General features: G+C 37.5%; 1 protein-coding gene across 1 annotated transcript; it reads left to right on the plus strand.

Annotated features, from left to right (window-relative positions):
- Positions 1–665: 665 nt before the first annotated feature.
- Positions 666–17948, plus strand: PANK3 (pantothenate kinase 3; the record flags this gene model as incomplete). The annotated part of the gene is made up of 7 exons (XM_084243468.1): positions 666–693; positions 9748–10100; positions 11288–11541; positions 13442–13618; positions 14191–14314; positions 16040–16165; positions 17898–17948. 7 exons carry the CDS (start codon positions 666–668, stop codon positions 17946–17948), a joined length of 1113 nt encoding a protein of 370 aa, XP_084099594.1.
- Positions 17949–19865: the final 1917 nt, after the last annotated feature.

A 19865-nucleotide genomic window follows, 5' to 3' on the forward strand; every position in this document is an offset into this window, starting at 1 on the left:
AGCCATGACAGGCAGTACCTGTGAAGAGCTCCCTACCCAGTCTCTTTAGGTGGGACCTGAGCCCTCAACTTCCGCAGTCCGCCCATCTCAGCGGCCATTGGTCCTGTCATCGCTGGCGTGATTAAGGCCCCGCCCCTCCCCCTGGGCCCACTCTGAGGCGACCTCCGGAAGAGGCAGGGCCTACGAGGAAGGACCGCGATGCAGCCTGGGCTTTGTAGTCCATCTGCGCAGCTGCGGGCAGAGAGCCGGGCCTCACCCCGAGAAGAACTACAATCCCCAGCTGCCTGGCGGAGAGGGAAGAGGGTGCGGGTTACATCACGTGGGCGCTCGGCCTGGGCGGGCTATTTTCTTAGTGCGGCGGCGGAGGCTGGGGAACCGGGGCCTTTTGTTTGGAGCGGCTGCAGGGGGGGGCCCCCCCAGAGTGGCGAGGCCGGCGGCCTTCCCCAGCTCACTTGGCCCCGGCCGCCCCTCGCAGGGGTGGGGGGCCGCCCCCTGGGCCGGGCCTCGCCCCAGGCGCCGCTGCCCCGCCCTAGGCCCGCCCCGCCCGGCCCGAGGGGAGGAATCGGCGGGGCCTCTCTGTGCGCGGCCCAGCCACCTCCGAAGTCGCTGCCACTGCCCTCTGTCCTCCGGATCCGAGGCTGCCCCGCGCCCCTCAGGCCGACGCCATGAAGATCAAGGATGCCAAGAAGCCCTGTAAGATGGGGGACTTGGGCCCGCCGGGTTGGGGGAGCACCCTCGGGCCCCGTCTGGAAGCCTCTTGGTGGAGCGGCCTGGCTGCAAGCCCGCGGTGCCTCGGCAGCGCCCCGCACGGGATGGGGGCGCACGGGATAGGGGCATTTCAGCTGCCGGTTCGAGGGTTCCTCCCCATCCCTCTGGAAGAGCCGGGTGAAGGCCTGTCGCCCTCCCCGTGGCTTCTTCCACTCCTCGCCATGTGAGAGGTCCGAGAGGGAATTTTTGATTCGGGTTTTGCCAAGCGAGGCTAGAGCTAACAGTCATGTTTCTCAGCTTCCTCTGAAGTCTGGTTGAAAATGGGTGATTCAGACTGTCGAATTGCGTCGCGGTAGTCAGCAAACCCCCCCCCCCTTTTTTCTTTTTCCTTATTTACTAATTTCTGAGCTTTCTGCTTTTGTCCTTGAAATCCTGGTGGGTTCCTCGGAGTTGTCGCTGTTACAATTTGAGCTTTTAAATGCACGTGCAGGTAGGTAACCAGCCAGTGGATTATTGAACTTGGCTTGTTTTTGTTTGGAATGACAACTAGTTTTTAAAACACGGAACGCCGACAAAAAATAAAAATCACCCATGTTCCTACCACTTGGAGCCAATCCCTGTTAATGATTTGGTGACTACCCAAAGAAAATATTTCTATGACTACATCTGCATCTGCTTTTTTTGCATATAGTTAAAAAATTGTTTTTCTTTTAATTCTTTAAGAGAACAGATCAACTTTCATTGACTTTCTTCTATCTTTAGAGTTTTGAAAACCTTTACTCCTATAAATGACTTATTTGATCCCTTAGCCATTGTTATTGTCTGATCTTCCAGAGTTTCTAGGAATGTCAGGATGCATGCTTCCATCTTAGAATTCTATTGATACTTTGCAGTTTTTATAGTGTCTCATGTGATGCACCCAACAGTTCTAAGAAATCTGCTGTAAAACAGCACTGATACCTCCCCTGACAGCCTGTGTGGGTTCTAGTAAACCTCACAGGAGAGGCAGCATGCTAAAAATGAGCACTTTGAAAACTGCTAATTGTTATTTAAGTGTGAGATTATTCCATCTTAATTTTACATATGCCAAAAAGTAACTTATTGAGCCTCAGAATAACTTTTTCAAGGCTTTACCTACCTGCATTTTAATGACGTTCAGGGCCCTAAAATGACTGATTTGTAGGCCAGGGTTCTTTCTTTGCCCCCATAGGGCATAGTCTAAATACTTTTGAGAGTTTTATCTGCCAATTTAAGAAAAAAAATGATTTCTTGTGATAGCTGAAAAGTTCTTGTTTGAGGAGCCTATAAAATAGTGATTTGAAGAGTTAAATGACAGAATAGAGGAAACACTGCTCATTTACATCTTCTCCTTACAGATGCATTTTCTGTTTGTCTAGTTTCCAGTTAGTAAAATGATCTTAGTAATAATCTTACATTTTTGTCATAATTATTTGATTAGCTGGATTTGGGCAAACTGGTAATCTAAGCATGACTACCGCCCTGTCCAAGATGTATTTCCAAAAAGATAATGAAAAGTTTATAAGCTTTACGTTGAGAAGTAATTTTCAAGTGAGTTGCCTGTGGCTACCTTGAGAGTATTATTGGCAAAATAGAATAGTGCTGAAAAATTTGTTAATATGACAGAAATCTAAAATTACATTTTAGTTTTCTTATATCTAAAAAGTGTTTTACTGGCTACTCAATTCTTTTGGGTAAAAATAAACTTTTTTTCATATGGGAATATATTTCAGACTCTGAACTATCTTGGAAATATTTGTATTATTTCTAATTGTTTTAACCATTTAGGTTAACTAAAGTTGTATTTCGTTTTTGATTATAGAGTTTTCGTGGTGGGGATTCTATTAATAATCAGTTTATTGAGCACTTAGTATGTGTAAGGCACTTTACATGCATTACATCATTTAACCCTTACAACAACTCTTGTAACTATTGATAGAAACTATCATACTGTTGAAACAAGTGACTGTGGTTTCCCACATTACATTATTCACCTAAATGTTAGAAAGCATTGCTTTTAAAACCGTCATCATTTTCAGATTACAAGCCGATCTCTCTATTTAACTAGAAAATAAAGAATTGGTTTCTTTCTCAAGATTTTTAATGAAAGATTAGCATTTGAAATTGCTAATTCAACTCTAGGAGCAGTCGAAATCAAGCGCTAATGAAAAAAATTCTGCTACTTAAAATATGAGAACCAAAACAATGGCAATGTTTGTGCTGCCTTTACTAAGGTTTTTCACACTGCTTTATTATTAAAAGTCCACATGATTCTGTGTTTCTGTGTACCTCAACTGACATAATTTAAGGTTAAGGTTTTTCAGCTTTTGTTTTTGCTTACCTTGTGGCATATGAATTTACTAACAAGGTGATACTAAAATATGTTTATTTTGATTCAAAATAAGTTTTTGAGTTTGTGTTTTGCTAAAACAAAAGTTTTTGGTCAAGAGAGAAGTATATAGCATATATATGTGGTTTGCCTCTATAATTTGAATGTCCTGTTTGTAAATTTAGTCAGTCACTTTAAAATTATAACTTCCGTAGATAAGAAGATGCATTTGGAGGTACTAGTTTCTCTGTACCTTCCTTTATATGTAACTAGTCTACTAAAGAAATTTATCTGAAGGTCTACTAAGGGATTATAATTCTGAAGGTGTGAAGATGCTTATTTTTATAGTCTGTTTCTAAAGCATTTTTACTTGGATTGACTCAGGAAGAGTGAAATGTCTTTCACCCAAGAACTAGAAACTTATGTGGAATTTACCAGTGCACATCCTTGTTTTGAAATAATCCACTAATGTTTTGACATTTTCTGCAATTGGTTTCTCTTTATGCTAAAGAACAGCTGAAATCTTAACTTGGCATAAGAGCCCTTTGGGGTAAAATCTGCATGAGACCAGTAACAATTAAATAGTTCTTTAATGCTTCCTCATTCTCTTACCAACACTTAGTTTGACCAAACTTTTATAGTAGTATTGGAAATTCACATTTTACCCCTGTGGCTGCTGTTGAATCACTTAAAAATATGATTGGACATGCAGATTCCCCCCTGCCCAATTAATAATCAGTCTGGTAAGATAAATCTTGATAGCATTTTAGGTTACTACTGGGAAAACTAATAGCAGCTCTCATAGGCCTAGGTGAGAAATCACACAAATTGTATATATAGTCCCTCCCCGCCCCCGCCTTATCCCCAGGGGATATGTTCCAAGAAATCCAGTGGATGCCAAAACCAGAATTGTGCCAACTCCTATATACACGATGTTTTCTACTATTCATGATTATCTGTGATAGTTGAATTTATAAAGTAGGCACAGTAGGATTAACAGCAGTAAAATAGAACAATTACACTGTAATAAAAGTTACATAAGAGTGTTTGCTCTCAAGATATCTTAATTGTGTGTCATATTTTTGGACTGTGTGTAACCAAAACTGCAGACAGTAAAACTGAGCATAAAGGGAGACTGCACTATTTTTTTTTGAAGACCAAATATACATGTCATGACAGTCTAGCACATTTTCAAGGTCTGGTGCAGGTAATGCATATTTGTCGTCAAATGTATTTCTGGAATGTAGTGTTGGTTTTTAATGTGGATTGGGGTTTTTTTTTTTTTTTCCCACTTTGGTAGTAAGTAGACTACTTATGCACTGATGAAATACTTTTAACCTTCTAGAAGCAACAAAGCTATAGATGCTTGCCTGATTTCTTAGGAAACTGATTTCCCCCCTCCATTTTAAAAGGACAGGTTTATTAAAAGGGGCTCCTGCATAGACACAGGTGGGGAGTCTTAGGATAAGAGCCGTGGAAACGGATTTTTTTTTAACTCAATGGAACTATTAATGGACCAGTGGTTGGTTTTACTTAATAACTTTATCCTTTCATTGCAAATAAAATTTGAGACTCACACCTCTTCTCTCATTTTGGTCAGTGACAAATAAAAATTATATTTTCTTAATATACTGGAGAATGTAAAAGCCTGTAATTAGTCCACTTGCTAACTGATAGGAGTGCATCATAATTAGGAATTTTTGTCCCAGTGTTCTTGTTGCCTCCCACATACTTTCTGAATGCTGATTATTTCTCTGGCATAAGGAAATGAATTTCAGAACTCTGCTGAAGTGAAAGGATTTCTATGCAAAAGGTGGCTATTAACCAACTTTTTAGTAATTGGAGCCACTAGCAGATCTGAGTTCTTTTTTAATCTTTCCTGATTTTAAGAAGAAAATTGTCACAGTATGGTTATACTAAGAAATTCCTTGTGTGCAGTATAGTTATCTTTATGCCCTTTCTTGAAGAAAAGCACTTTAAAGAACAGACATATCTAACAGGCTAGATATGAGAGAATTTGGGCTTTTTTGTATTACAGATTTTTAAAAAAACCTACCTCTGGGCATTTTCATTTAAGGAAATTGTATGGTTTTTCCCATTTAAAGTTCATGGAACCTTTTCTGTAGTCCAGTATATAAAGGAGGGTTACAAATAAAAGTTTAAAATTTAATGGTAATGGTAATCATGAGTTCCTAGTGGTTTGTGGTTAATTCTTTATGCCGTAGCTACCACCCACATTTTATAATATTCTTCAGTATTTGATTTAATTTAAAACAAGTGAGAGATTTACTTTATACAATAATACAGCATTGTATACAGTAACTTTTCTTACTTTCTGTGTAAGGTTTTTTTAAATTTCTAATTTGCTTTATTCATTGCTTAATTAATCCATCAGCATCCTGTGTAGCAAGTAGAAAAGAGGCCTGAAGGAGTGGTACAAATGAGAGGGAAAGGATGGCATTATTATTTCAGACAAGATAACCTTCCTATGGGAGATGGAAGCGGTCCATCAGGGTATATTACGTCATCCCTGCTGACCAGGAAATTCCATCTTGCCAGCTAAAGGTTACATTTCTGGGAGTTGCTGACCTGGGGCTTAGCACAAGTGACTCCATTTCGGGCTGGTTGTTTCTTTTTTAACAGTAATTTAAGATTATAGAGTTAGCTAAACAGAGTCAAGGCTAAAATGAGCAACTGTTTGTTATAGAGAACAATGTGTAGGCTCAAATTGTAATACGGTAAACCCTGGAAGAAAAAGAAATGACCAGATTTTGTTAAGTCCACACCGCATGCTTAGGAATAACAGGATAAGACCTAAAAGCAGATGTAAAGAGAAATAAGGAAAAGGATTTTAAAAGATTTATTTGCATATGGAGTGAGAAAAGGGAGAGCTAAGATAAAAGAATATTGGCCAGCATATGGCCAGATGCTATCTGCCCTACCTATATTTTAGCCCAGCTGAGCAGAAACCAGGGTGCAATGAACGCAAGCCAAAAGAGAGCAATGTTTTCTTTTTGAGATAGGACAGGTTTCATACAAAAAGGTCAACTCCTTTAAAAGAAGGAGCAGTACCTCAGCAGTGTATTTCTGCCTGTTCTGTTCCCCGCTCTGTCTCCGGTGAATCCTGTCACCCTCCCGTGCATCTGCCCTGTACCCCGGTTCTTATATAAAATAAATCTTTAAAAAAAAACAAAGAAGGATCAGTAGAAGGTATTCCTTTATCATCTTAGTGATAATTATGCCTTAAATGCCTTTTTCTGGGAAAGCCAGTTAACACTTCTGTGCACTCCAGACTTCAGAAACAGGATTTCATTCAGTGAACCTTTCTATTGCTTGCCTGCTCAAATATATATCTTTTGGAATTGGCTGTTGGTATACTTTTGGGATCAGAAACCTAGTTCATGCATGGCTTTAGAAAAGTAGATCAGGGCCTCCCTGGTGGGGTAAGGGGTTAAGTGTTAGCATTATGAAGCAATCTGCAGCCACTACAGCAGGAGTTTGATCCCTGGTCAGGGAGCTAAGCCACAAGGCACAACAAACCTCTCCTGTCTTACCCTTTCTTCCCCTCAGCAGTGTATTTCAGTCAAGCAGCCTGTTTTGCTCCCCTCTCTCTCTGGTGAGTCCTCTCACCCACCTCCCACCCCCGACACCCCTGGCCTACACCCCAGCTCTTGTAAGTAGATCATTTCACGAATATTTTATCTATAAACTTGAAATATTTTCCTAAGCAGTAAGTCTCCTTTGAAGCATAATTCATGGTTTTTTGTAAGAAATAAGTTCTTCATGTAAGTATTAATTGGAGTTTTGCCTTTCAAAAAGCAATATTCTGATGTTTCTAAACCTGGGAGCAGATAGGCTTCCAACTAAAAGTAAAAAAATGGCATGAACTTTGAACCAAGTTAAGCCTCAGCTTTGTAATTTGCTCCTTAACATTTTTATTTGTATGTATATTTTGATACCTGGATGTTTGATACTGACAAAGACACAGGAAGAAAAACTGCAAACACTTTTTTAATGTATTTTGGAAAATGAAGATTTTTAGCTCAACATAAATCTCACCTCATAGAAATTTTTCTATTCCAAAATGTACTTTATATGGGAATGGTGATTTCCACCTTCCACCCTGCCCACCCCCCATGAAATCTAGAATTAGGCATCAAGCACAAAGAATTCATTTTGGTTATGTAATATAGAAGGGTCTCTTTGTTTTGTCTAATGCCCATTGAAAAGTGTCCTAATTACATATCTGTTCATCAGATAGGGAGAATTCTCAAGGAACCTTTTGTTTACTGGACCAGTAGATTACTCCCAGTGTTTTCTTTAAACATGCTTGTCCAGGCAAACACTCTGTAATTGTTAGTGTTGCTGGTTGCTCCTGATTTATTGGACAAGTTCTTAAATCATTTTACTTTTTTAAAAGAAATCTTTTTAAAGATTGTGTTTATTTATTTATTTTTTTTTTAATAGAGGCATGCTTTATTTATGTTTGCTGGTTTTGTTTGTTTGTTTTGTTTATACATGCACTGGGTACAGTCAGAAGTGCGGGAGGGTGAGAGAATTCACCAGAGCCAGAGCGGGGAGCAGAGCAGGCAGAAGGACCGAAGGACACTGCTGAGGGGAGCAGCGGGCGGCAGGAGAGGTCTGCACGCCATGTGGGACCCTCCTCCGGTGGCCGGGGAGCAGCCGGGGATCGAACCGGCGCCGCAGAGGCCGCGCGGTTTCGCAACCCAGCGCTCAACCGCTGCGCCACCGGGGAGACCCCTAAAGATTGTGTTTAGATGTGGATCTGCAACTTTGGTTTTAAATGCAGGAACAAATGAGCTATTTCTCCAGAAGATAATGAGAATTACTCTGTCATACTCATTATCATTTACTATTTTCAGTTAAATGGAATTCTGAAAGAGAAATGTATAGAAACCTTTCTCACTGAATCATGTTCTTTGTTTCTAATGGTACACATGTATCAAATAAGTAAAATCTGAACACTTAAGAAATAAAAGTAGTTTAGAATTGATTGTCTTTTACAACATTTATACCGAAAACCCTGTTAAATACTTTGTTAATAAGCATTTTGTAATCCATGTATCATAAATATAAAAAATTTTTTTTAGTATCTTAATGATTGAGATGCTATAGAAACAGGCCTTCTAGAATGGTATCCTATCTTAACACTTATTGTCAACAATTTGACCTTAGTAGGGGAATTTGTCATCTCTGCTGCCTTTCCTTGTCTGTGTGGTGGTGCAGACAAGGACAACATTTAGGAGCCTTGGGAATTAAATGAACCAATCGGTATGATTAGCACTTAATAAATGCCATTCTGTAGAAAACTAAGTCCTTTGTGCTTAAATTCGAAGAATTGGAAAGTTTGTAATTCATAATAATTTGATACTGATTTTCCCTCCAGCCTTGGGGACAATGGTATATGACATTCAATGTCATGGCGTGAAGGAATTAGGTGACTTAAGGCAAAGATTCTCAAATGCCATTTGGATTTGTTTTTTCCTTAGAGTCCCAGCTCCTGCCTTTAAAGAGTATTGTTTAGTACACTACTAAGGGGTTTGGGCTCAACAATCTATGTTTTTTTTTAATGGTACCTAGGTTATTTCGATTACTTTATGTAAAATGTTAGGCTTTATAGGCAAATCTTCAGCACTTCTTGTCCATTTGCACACTGTACTAAGTAAGCTTTCTATCAGCAGCTAGACTGTGTCACTTTCCTGCCTAGAACATCAGTAGTGCTTCGATTGCCTGCAGGTTCAAGTCTAAGATCCGTCACCTACCATGACTTCTGTTTCCTTAGCCTTACTCCTTTTCCATATTCCCTAACTATGCCTCTTTTCCTTTGGGTAGGCTCTTTGTTTTATTTATTTTTCACACTCCCTGCAGACAAACTGAGGCATAGAGTTAAGTATTCCATCTACTGTAATTTTTTTTGTCTGCCACCTTTTTTTTTTTTTTAATACTTGAATGTATAGTCCCTTGCCTCTTTTCTCAGGGGCAGGAATTTTATCTTATTCACTGCATTCCTATTTTTTGGTGTAGAAGAGATGCTCAGTGATTTCCTAAGGGAAACTGAGAAAACTAAGATTCAAGGAGATAAATAAATGGCTTTTCCAAAGGCATGTAGCCCAGTTTCTGAGAGCATTGGGTCTCAAACCCAAGTGATATTGCCTAGCCAATTGTACTTGTCCCCAAGTAGGCTTACCTTCAGCTTTATTAACAGCTAATAACCAGATGTACCAAAGAAATCTAATATGCTTAATGAGCAAAGAAAAAGATTTCTTTCTGAGGAAACATTTTTCCCTTGGGTTACTTGAAGTGATAATAGGCCAATTTTATTATATTACAGTCTTTTTAGAAGCAAAGATTTTCAAGCCTTAGTTGATGACCTATTTTATTAAAACTGATATGGTCCATATTCTCATTAATTCCCTAGTGCACATAATCAGTATGTGTACCAGGAAAGCCTGCCTGATCAGGAATTAAAAGGCCCTGGGCCAACTCCATGCATCCTATTGAGAAGAGTTTTTAGAAAATATACAAATGAACACTTTGAAGGGGAGAAAGTAAGTTGCACTTAGAAGATGTGCCTTACTTTAGAAGTAGTATGACAAGTACTGGGTTCAGGGAGATGGAAGTTTGTAGCCAGTTAACTGTTTCCTAATTTTTTTTTTTTTTTAACTCCACAGCTTTCCCATGGTTTGGCATGGATATTGGGGGAACTCTAGTCAAGCTCTCATATTTTGAACCAATTGATATCACAGCAGAGGAAGAACAAGAAGAAGTTGAGAGCTTAAAAAGTATTCGAAAGTATTTGACTTCTAATGTAGCATACGGATCTACTGGCATTCGGGATGTACACCTAGAACTAAAGGATTTAACACTTTTCGGCCGCAGAGGGAACTTGCACTTTATCAGATTTCCAACCCAAGACCTGCCTACTTTTATCCAAATGGGAAGAAATAAAAACTTCTCAACATTACACACGGTGCTATGTGCTACAGGAGGTGGTGCTTACAAGTTTGAAAAAGATTTTCGCACAGTAGGTATCTGTTAATCAGTCAAAACTTAATACCCTTTCTCTCCATGTTTTAGACTATGAGGCAACTATTTCTGTCTAGCATGTTTCTTAGATTAGTTCCCAGTGAGGATACAGAGGAAATATATCTTCATGACTTGCCTCTACTTTGGCCATTTAAACACTTTCATAGTGTAAGTTTCTCAAATTTGGGCATATGCATAATACACTAAGTTTAGGGACTGCCACAAGCTATAATAAAAGATACTGGAATGAATTTTGACAGTGTACAAAGCCAGATTCAAAGGGAGCTAGAATTATTTTATTACTGTTTTATGTTCATGTGGTTTTTGAGTATTATCCACATAGTCATCTCTCCGAGGGCCAACAAAACTAGTGTCTTTTGATTAATAGAAAGAAACCTGAATGGAAGTCCTTGTTACTCCTTTGTATTTAGGTTTTCCTTTTTTCTTTTACCATCAACCCCATACTACATTTGTTTCAAAAGAGGTTTTTCAGACATGATAAGAGAACTATGTTAGCGTTAGGTATAATACTTGTTTGTGTTCATACTCATTTATTAGGCAGCATATGAACATTTAGAGTCAGGTATTGTGCTCACACTGAGAACTAAGGAATAAGAAAGTGACCTAGGCCTCCCAGTTACAGTATTCTACACCACACAGAATTATAAATAAAAGCCTATGCTTTCTACTATTGCCCTGAAAAGAGGTTTGGTGGAAACCCAGAGAAAGGACCCTCAACACATCCTAGAGAATTGAGAAGTTTCCCACAAAAACTGATGCCAAAGCAAATGTTTTTTAGAGCAAATATTTTTAAGTACACTCTGTAATCTGAAATGAACTTAATGCTTTCAAGCAAGAACCCAAACTATTTTTTTGTTTCATCTCACCAATTGGAAATGTCTAGTATTCCAGACAATTTAGTGGGTCCCAGCCCACTAAATCTGAGTTTGGTACTCCCCATCCCTGTGGAAGCTAAAATGTCCTCACAGATTTTCAAAATGACTTATAAAGTGATTCCACCACCACAAGAACCAATGAACTAGATTTTTTAACACAAAACACAGTACAAATGTGAGCATTTAGATGATTTTGAAGTTTGTAGAGTACGTAACTATATAATACAGCTAAATCATATTTTAAATGCTGTCCTTTGTTCACTTTACAAATTTTCTGATATTTTTACAGATTGGAAACCTCCACCTGCACAAACTGGATGAACTTGATTGCCTTGTAAAGGGCTTGCTGTATATAGATTCTGTCAGTTTCAATGGACAAGCAGAGTGCTATTATTTTGCTAATGCCTCAGAACCTGAGCGATGCCAAAAGATGCCTTTTAACCTGGATGACCCCTATCCACTGCTGGTAGTGAACATTGGTTCCGGAGTCAGTATTTTAGCAGTCCATTCCAAAGACAACTATAAGCGAGTAACTGGGACAAGGTAGTAACCTTTTTGTTTGCAGCATTCATTTTGTTTTATACATAGAAATTGTGAAATCAACTCTTCTAGTTTCATCAGGAAAATAATATGTACAACAGCAAAAAGTGTAGATGTATAAGTTACAGTGTAGCAGACAACACTGTTTACAAGGCATGTATGTAAAGGACATCAATATTTCCATGATAGAGTGGATTTTTACCTGAAATGATTCTGACTTATTTTCCAAAGCATTTTTCTTATTTTCCATTTAGTTCTATACAGCACATCCTCAGATAACAGGCTGAATGAACATTGGTGAGAAAAAACGTATCCCTGCCAAGTTATTTGAGGACTTGGTTTTGTTAAATACCTTTCATTTAACATCACATTTTCTAAGAAGCTATCCAAGATGTTACGTGAGGATTCAATATATTTAAGCCTAAAATTTGCCACAGGCTGATTCAACTCACTTTTAAACAGCAGTATTGGGCACACTAATTTTACACAATAAATTAAGATGAGCTCCTTTATAGGATAGTATTTGTTTTCTGAATATTTCAGTTTTTCCATAATACCTGAAATAATGAAATTTAAGTGTGAGATTTAAAATTTTCCTTGTGTTTCTGAGGAGGGTGGAGACTTCTAAATTTAGTTGAAAAATAAAGATTTGGGAATACATTAGATTGATTTGTGAAAAAACACTGCCATTTTAAAGTAGAATTTCTATTTAAGTGTTACTTAAATTTAATTGGTATTTTATTTCTGGCCAAAAATCAACCTCCCTTGTAACACTCTGCCTTGGAATTACAAGGAAGTACTACTTACTTCACTTGTTTCTAAAAGACAAATTCAGTCGGTTAACTAAATTTCTTTTTTTTATTAAGTGTTTTTATTTTTTTTAAGATTTACTTATTTATACAAGCACTGGGGACAGTCAGAAGCATGGGAGGGTGAGAGAATTCACCAGAGCCAGAGCGGGGAGCAGAACAGGCAGACTGACGAAGTACACTGCTGAGGGGAGCAGCGGGCGGCAGGAGAGGTCTGCGCACCATGTGGGACCCTCACCCCAGCCGGCGCTGCAAAGGCTGTGGGCAGCTTTGCAACCCAGCGCTCAACCGCTGCGCCACTGGGGAGGCCCCGGTTAACTAAATTTCAGTGGTGATTCAGGGACAGAACCCGTTAGAAATTTAGGTGAGACCAGGGAACAAAGGTTTTGATTTTAGGATCAGAAAAACATGATTTCATCTTGTAAGCATATCCAAAAGAATAAAACCAAATGAATTTGTCATTAACATGGTAAGCAGCCTGACAACTTTCCTCACACTACTGACTTCTATGTCATTTTATTTTATTTTTTTTTTAAAGATTTATTTATTTATGCATACAAGAACTGGGGGACAGGCCAGAAGTCGGAGGTGGGGGGGAACAAGAGGATTCATCAGCGACAGAGTGGGGAACAGAACAGACGGAATGACTGAAATACACTGCTGAGGGGAGCAGTGGGTGAGTCAGGAGAGGTCTGCTGTGCCATGTGGGTTGCTCCCTGGCCAGGGATCGAACTCATGCTGCAGTGACTGCGGATAGCTTCATAGGTTGCCTCTTAACCCCTTGTGCCACCAGGGAGGCCCTTCTATGTCATTTTAAATGTTAATGTACCACATTCAGTTGATTTTAGCCCTGCTGAGCATTCATTTCCTCAAGACCATTTAAAAATCCCTGCTAAGTGTTCTCCCACCCCCCATGTTTATTTCTTTGATTTGATAAGACAAGTTTTGTCTTCTTCAGTGTTTTTCTTACTTTCATTATGAGAATATTTCAGCTTTAATATTAGCAATATGTTGTGTGTTTGCTCCAACCTTTCACTTTGTGGAAAGAATACAGTATGTAATTGAAACTAATCAAGATTTTTTATTTTCTTTAGTCTTGGAGGGGGTACCTTCCTGGGTTTATGCAGTTTATTGACTGGCTGTGAAAGTTTTGAAGAGGCTCTTGAAATGGCATCCAAAGGTGACAGCACCCAAGCTGATAAGTTGGTCCGTGATATTTATGGAGGAGATTATGAAAGATTTGGTCTGCCAGGTTGGGCTGTAGCATCTAGGTAAGTTTATCATTTAAGTTGCAATTCAAGTTGGTTTTTGGAAAGAAATAGTTTTAGGAAATTGTAGAGAGCTCCCCTCTTACCCAGTTTACCTTCCAAATTTTGAACATTCATGTAGTTTAAAATTAAATATATATCAAGAAGTCTACCCTGCATCTACCCCATAGGAAAGCTTTCTATTCTTGAGTGCCCTTCCAATGTACCTCACTTAATTACAAATACTTACTCTCCCCTTATGTAGAAGGTACTGTATTTTATGTACCATTACCTGGCATACCACATATACTCTTCAACAACAATCTGTCTGTCTCCTCCCATTTTATCTTGTCTTCTCCCCACTATTCTTCCCCCTCCTTTGTGAATGGTTTCATGGTATTCCCATCTGTATCTATGGTTTGCTGGATGTTTGGGTTTCTAGGATTTCACTATGTGTGGGTCCATAAGTCAGTGAGTAACCTTATGCATACCTTACACTGTACATGCATAGATTTATCTTAGGGATCAGTCACCAAATTACCCAAGTGTTTGAGATGTTGATATCAAATTTGAATTGGTTTTTCATTTCTTTGCAGTTTTGGCAATATGATTTATAAGGAGAAACGAGAATCTGTTAGTAAAGAAGATCTAGCAAGAGCAACTTTAGTTACTATCACCAATAACATTGGTTCTGTGGCAAGAATGTGTGCTGTTAATGAGGTAAAAAATATATATATATATGTGAATTGGGGTCTTATGTAGATTGCAGAGCTCCTTAAGGTCTTTTATGATTGAGCTCTCCTAATTCATTAAGGCTCATTAAGTCTGTTACCTACCAAATTGTTAGATCACTGTTAAAGTAGCAGATAATTCAAATCCAAAAAAGCACAAATAGGTTACATCTTGCTTATCCTGAAACCTTTAAAAAAAATGCACACCTAAATCTCTGAAGATATAAAATTCCTTGTAAGTGAGTTTGTGTTTTTGTTTTACTGTTAATGTTGCATTTAATTGGTGAAGCTTTGTTAACTGGGAAATTTTCTTACTGCCCTCGGCTTCTTTACAGTGCTGCCTTGTTGCATATGGATCAAGCAGCATTGTACAGGGCTATGAAGGCATTGAGATTTGTTCTTCACATGAAATTTGGATGATATATACTTGAGAAAAGCCTATAGTACTAGAGTTACCTCAAGTTGGGTTCTTTTTCTTGAAGGAAACTATGCCATTCTGCATTCATGTCATAAACTTGATTGCCCATTTGTGTAACTGTCAGATATTTTAAATGAATTGGGAAGTTTTCTTTCTAAAGGATTCCAACTGCAGAGACCCATATAATCCATTGAATTTCTTTATACATAAATCCATGAGTTTTTTTTAGCAGCGTAGTGAATTGGTTGAGGGAGCCACTAGCAAGTCTTTTAACCTAAATTAAGAATATTTTAATTTGGGAGCTAACAAAGTAACTTAACAAAGGACTTTTCTTTCTTAACCTGTAGGTCTAGATTTTCACTGGCTATCATTTATGTGATCCAAGCTCACTGTGCAAAAATGTATATTCAAAAGTGTATTTTTTAAGTGTAGAAATAGGTTTTCTGAAGATTCATACACGAATTATTTCCTCTGAGATTTCCTAGTCATTTAAGTACTTAAGGAACCAAATTACCGAGTGGAATTTTAGCGGTGATTTGACATGTCAGGCTGGGGACCAAGCATGCTGAGCCCTAGGGCTTGGGTGCACGTGCCAATGCCCCAGTCCACGTTGCTTTCCAACTCTGGGTTGCATGTCATTTTGTAGTATATAGCACAACATGCTGGCCATGTTTATAGCTTTTTTAACTCTGAACACACTTAAAAATAAATTTTTGAGTTTGTCACCTATAATCCCATATGCATCTCTCCCATTTACTTTGTTAAATGGATTATTTCTTGGCCATTTTCAAAAACATGTCTCAAAGGAAGAAAATTCTCAGTAACATTAAAGTAGGGGGGAATTCTCACTAACCTAGAGTTTTTCCAGACCTTTTTAAAAAATAGCTTATTTTTTAGAGCACTTTTAGGTTCACAGCAAAATTGAGTGGAAAGTACAGAGAATACCAATACATCTCTGACCCCACAGGTGCAAAGGCTCTGCAGCACATCTGGCTCCAGAGTGGTATATTTGTTACAGTCGATGAACCTATAGTGACACATTATTACCTAAAGGCCATAGTTTATGTTTGGGCTCACTCTCAGTATACATTTTGTGGGTTTTAACAAATAATGTAGTAGTGTGTTCAGAATTGATTTTAAATATTCAGGAATATATGGACATTATGTACCAGAAGTCCTAATAGCTACTAAAAAAATGGAATGGTTTATAATTTGAAGTAGAGATTTTGTAAACTCCGTAGTATTGTAAAATCTACTTGACAATTCTTTCACATCATTTCCTTTGTTTTGTTCTAGAAAATAAACAGAGTTGTCTTTGTTGGAAACTTTTTACGTGTCAATACTCTCTCAATGAAACTTTTGGCATATGCACTGGATTATTGGTCAAAAGGTCAACTAAAAGCATTGTTTCTAGAGCATGAGGTATGATGAAAAAAGTTTTGTGACTTTTAATGCTTTTCTATGTAATTTTCATTTAGTATTTCTTCCCTTGTAAATACAAGGAAAAATAAAAATTACAGTTTACCTAACTAGTATGTTAGTTCTCTCAGAATAGTCTGTTTGGAGGGAACAAGATACTACAACCTGTAGGTTGAAGAGAATTTCACTTCTGACCAAGAAGGTAATAGCAAGTCAGGAACTCTTCAAATACCAGGCTGTTGCATTATTGTTATTTGATACACTGTTTCTTTTGTTTTTCCTCCCCAAAATAACATGTTGAATGTGAAACAATACAAAAATACTTAATTTAGCAGTGGAAATTCTTATTGTTCTCAACACAACCTCACCCCCATCTTCGCAGGCGACCTCTGTTAGCATTTTGATGTTTATTCTTAAAGTTTTTTCTATTTACTTAGTCTTTATACTCTTAAATTCTGATCTGAGTAAATAGTTCTTATAAATGTTTTGGATTAAGTAAATTTTGAATTATTTTGTTTCTAGTCAGAGAAACAGATGTCTTGTTTGGATTTTAGGAATGCAGATTCAGGGTATTTGTTCTGCTCTTATTGATTTGAATGTTTCACTGTCTCTGTTCTGCTCTTATTGACTTGAATGATTCACTGTCTCTACTCTCACTACCCAGATCAGTGTGGCATGCTTGATGCTGTGAGAATGTCAGGCAGAGCCAGAGGAAGTTTGGGGGGGGAGGGAGGGCCAGAAAATTGCTTGAATAGCCCTCAAAGCTTGTGTTTTATTTATTTTTTTTTTCATTGTAAACTCCATGAATGTTTATTATTATAAATCATCATCATTCTCCACCTAACCCCAGTCATGGCACCTCTTTATCATAGCACTTCCTTCAGGACACCTTGAGTTGGAGGCCAATATGGACACCAGAGATTATCCTAGGTTGATCATTTCCGATTCAAAGTGAAATTCCATGTGGACAGATTTAACTAAGCAGGAAAGAAGTGAGGGTTTGAGAAAAAGAAACTTATAGAAATATTCCTTAATACATAAACTTCTAAAATTTTTAAAAACAATTCACTGGCTAATTCAAGAAATTGATGTTCAGAAGTTTGACTTTAACTGAAGTAGTGGTATGAATAGGTCAGGAAAGTTCAGTCTGAGTGGATTATGATGAAGAACACAATATATTGTGGAAGAAACAAAAAATAGAACTAGACGACATGGCTTCTAAAGTTAGCTGTTAGCATTTAGTTATAATAGTTATATAACAAAGCTTGTGTTTTAAAAGCTGTACTTTAGGGGGCCTCCCTGGTGGCGCAAGGGGTTAAGCACTACACTATGGAGCAATCTGAAGCCTCTGATCACCGGCCTCCCAGGGAGCAACCCACAAGGAGCATGGCACAGCAGACCTCTCCTCAGCAGTGTACTTTTCGTTCAATCTGCTTGTTCTGTTCCCCACTCTGTCTCTGGTGAATCCTCTCAACCCCACACCTCTGGCCTGTACCCCAGCTTTTATATGCATAAATAAATAAATCTTTAAAAAAAATAAAAGCTGTACTTTAAAAATATGTACTCTGAAAGTATATAGTGAGAATGCAGTTTCAGGAAAAAAAAATTTATAATAGCTAACAAGGCAGAATAGTTGTTCTTAGATTGATTATACATAAATATTTTGTTCATTATATGCTATTTGTATGCTATTTAAAAGCTTCACTATATTAATAATTGTTTTTAAAATCTACAGGGATACTTTGGAGCAGTTGGTGCACTTCTTGGACTACCAAATTTCAGCTGAAGTACCAGGTTTCTCTGCTAATGTGATTCAAGAGGAACTGGAAACCAGAGGCATCATCACTGCATTATTTGTCACTGGGAACCAAAGGATAAAAGAGTAGCGCTATCACTGTTCATTTCTAAATGTCAAAATGGTTAGCTGCTAAATGTTGCCACATTAAAAGAGAACTCCATAACATTTAAAGTATTTCTAGATGAAATGCTTTCCCTTCTGTATATAGCCAGTGTTAATCCTTAAATGCAATACAGCCTCTGATTATTGAACTTCCTCTGAGAAAGATTTTCTGTTTTTTCTTATGTAGCCAACATTGCAGTACTGTATGCTCAAACAGAATCTTAAAGTCTCAGATATGTTTAGCTCATGAAGATGATTCTGAATATTTGTTATAAGTCTGTTCTCTATGAGTTTGGTTACTAGTGAATGGAAAATAACACCCTGTATCAAAATTTATTGACATGGCAATCAAACATGATCATTTTTATGTGATTTTAGAAATGTTAAGACAATATCAATTGTTATAGTTTTCTAACACATCCACCAAAATAAGCATGTTTGTGATCTTCCCCCAGAAGCATAACCTTATTAATGCCATAATTTAATTGAAATACTGTTGTTAAATATAGCCTGAATCGTAAAATGAATCCTCAAAAATGCACATATTGGGTGACATCGCACATCCATATTTTGAGTTAATACATTTTAAAATAATTTTTATAGCTTGGAGTTGTAATTATTTTATTTGAAAGTCCATTCAGTGAGGTCCTAGAAATTGTAATGAAATATGGTTTGAGTGTACTGGTAGAGTTCCGAGATCTTTATATATAACATTCATCTTTGGTCCAAACTTAACAGTTTTTCTTTAATTATGTCTAACCCATCAAAGCTCAAAACTATTCTATTATGAACAGCAGCAAAAATCACATTCTAATCAGCTATTATGGAATCTAAAAAATTTATTTTGTGGGTTTTTTTTGTGATTTTTGAGGCAGTATTGCTGAATTAAAAAAAAGTATCAGTGTTTCATGCATTTTAGTTCTAAAATTTATAAATCCTTTGCCCTGGAATTTGCTCTCCATTTTGATGTTATTTCTTTAATGTTAGCATTTTTTCAATTTTACTTTGGCAGTAAGATTTGAAGGTCCAATAATTCAGCAGAGTTGTTCCTTCAACACTGTTACTTTTCAGGAATAGAGTTGGGAAAAAGTATTTACCCCCTTTAATTACCAGTAAATCTGGATATAATTTGAAGAGCTTAAAAATTGTTTACATTATAAGAAAGAAGTATTTCAATGTGGTTCTATAGACCCAGTTTTGCTCCATAGAGAGCAATATTCAGTAGACTATCAAGAGGTGCTTGACAAAGATTTTTTTTCTTGGAGTTTTCACATTTTGTGCTCAAATACTTAAAATTTGGTTTTCTTTATGAATAATGGAAGTTAATGATTGGAAAGCAGCATAAAAAGGTAATTTTTTGAATTTAGAATATTTGGAATTTTGAATCAAATCAGTAGTCTTTGAAAACTTAAAATGACAAAACATTTCTTTAATGTTTCCATTGTGATGACTAGATATGTCAGCCAATATTCATCTCTTTGTTTTATTTTAAAATTAATATTACCAGGCATCTGTACTAAGTTATTTTTTTATGGTAATTTTAAGTTGTATACCTGTGGCAAACTGTACTTTGTGAACAGCTACAGTTTTAGGCTGTCTTTAAGAAAGAAATGGCTGTCTATGTAGGTTTTTTTGGTGTATACTTTGGCTAATGGGGGGCAGGGGATATAATTCCTGTTTTCTATCTTGGAAACTGGTATTACCTGCCAAAGTGCATATAAAGTGAACAGCTGTCTCACCACTGTTGGTCTTGGCTTTTCTTATAAGCAAGAATATAGTATAAATAAAACACAGAATTGTGAT

The sequence above is a fragment of the Talpa europaea genome (genome assembly GCF_964194135.1).
Source record: "Talpa europaea genome assembly, chromosome: 9".
Taxonomy (NCBI): domain Eukaryota; kingdom Metazoa; phylum Chordata; class Mammalia; order Eulipotyphla; family Talpidae; genus Talpa; species Talpa europaea.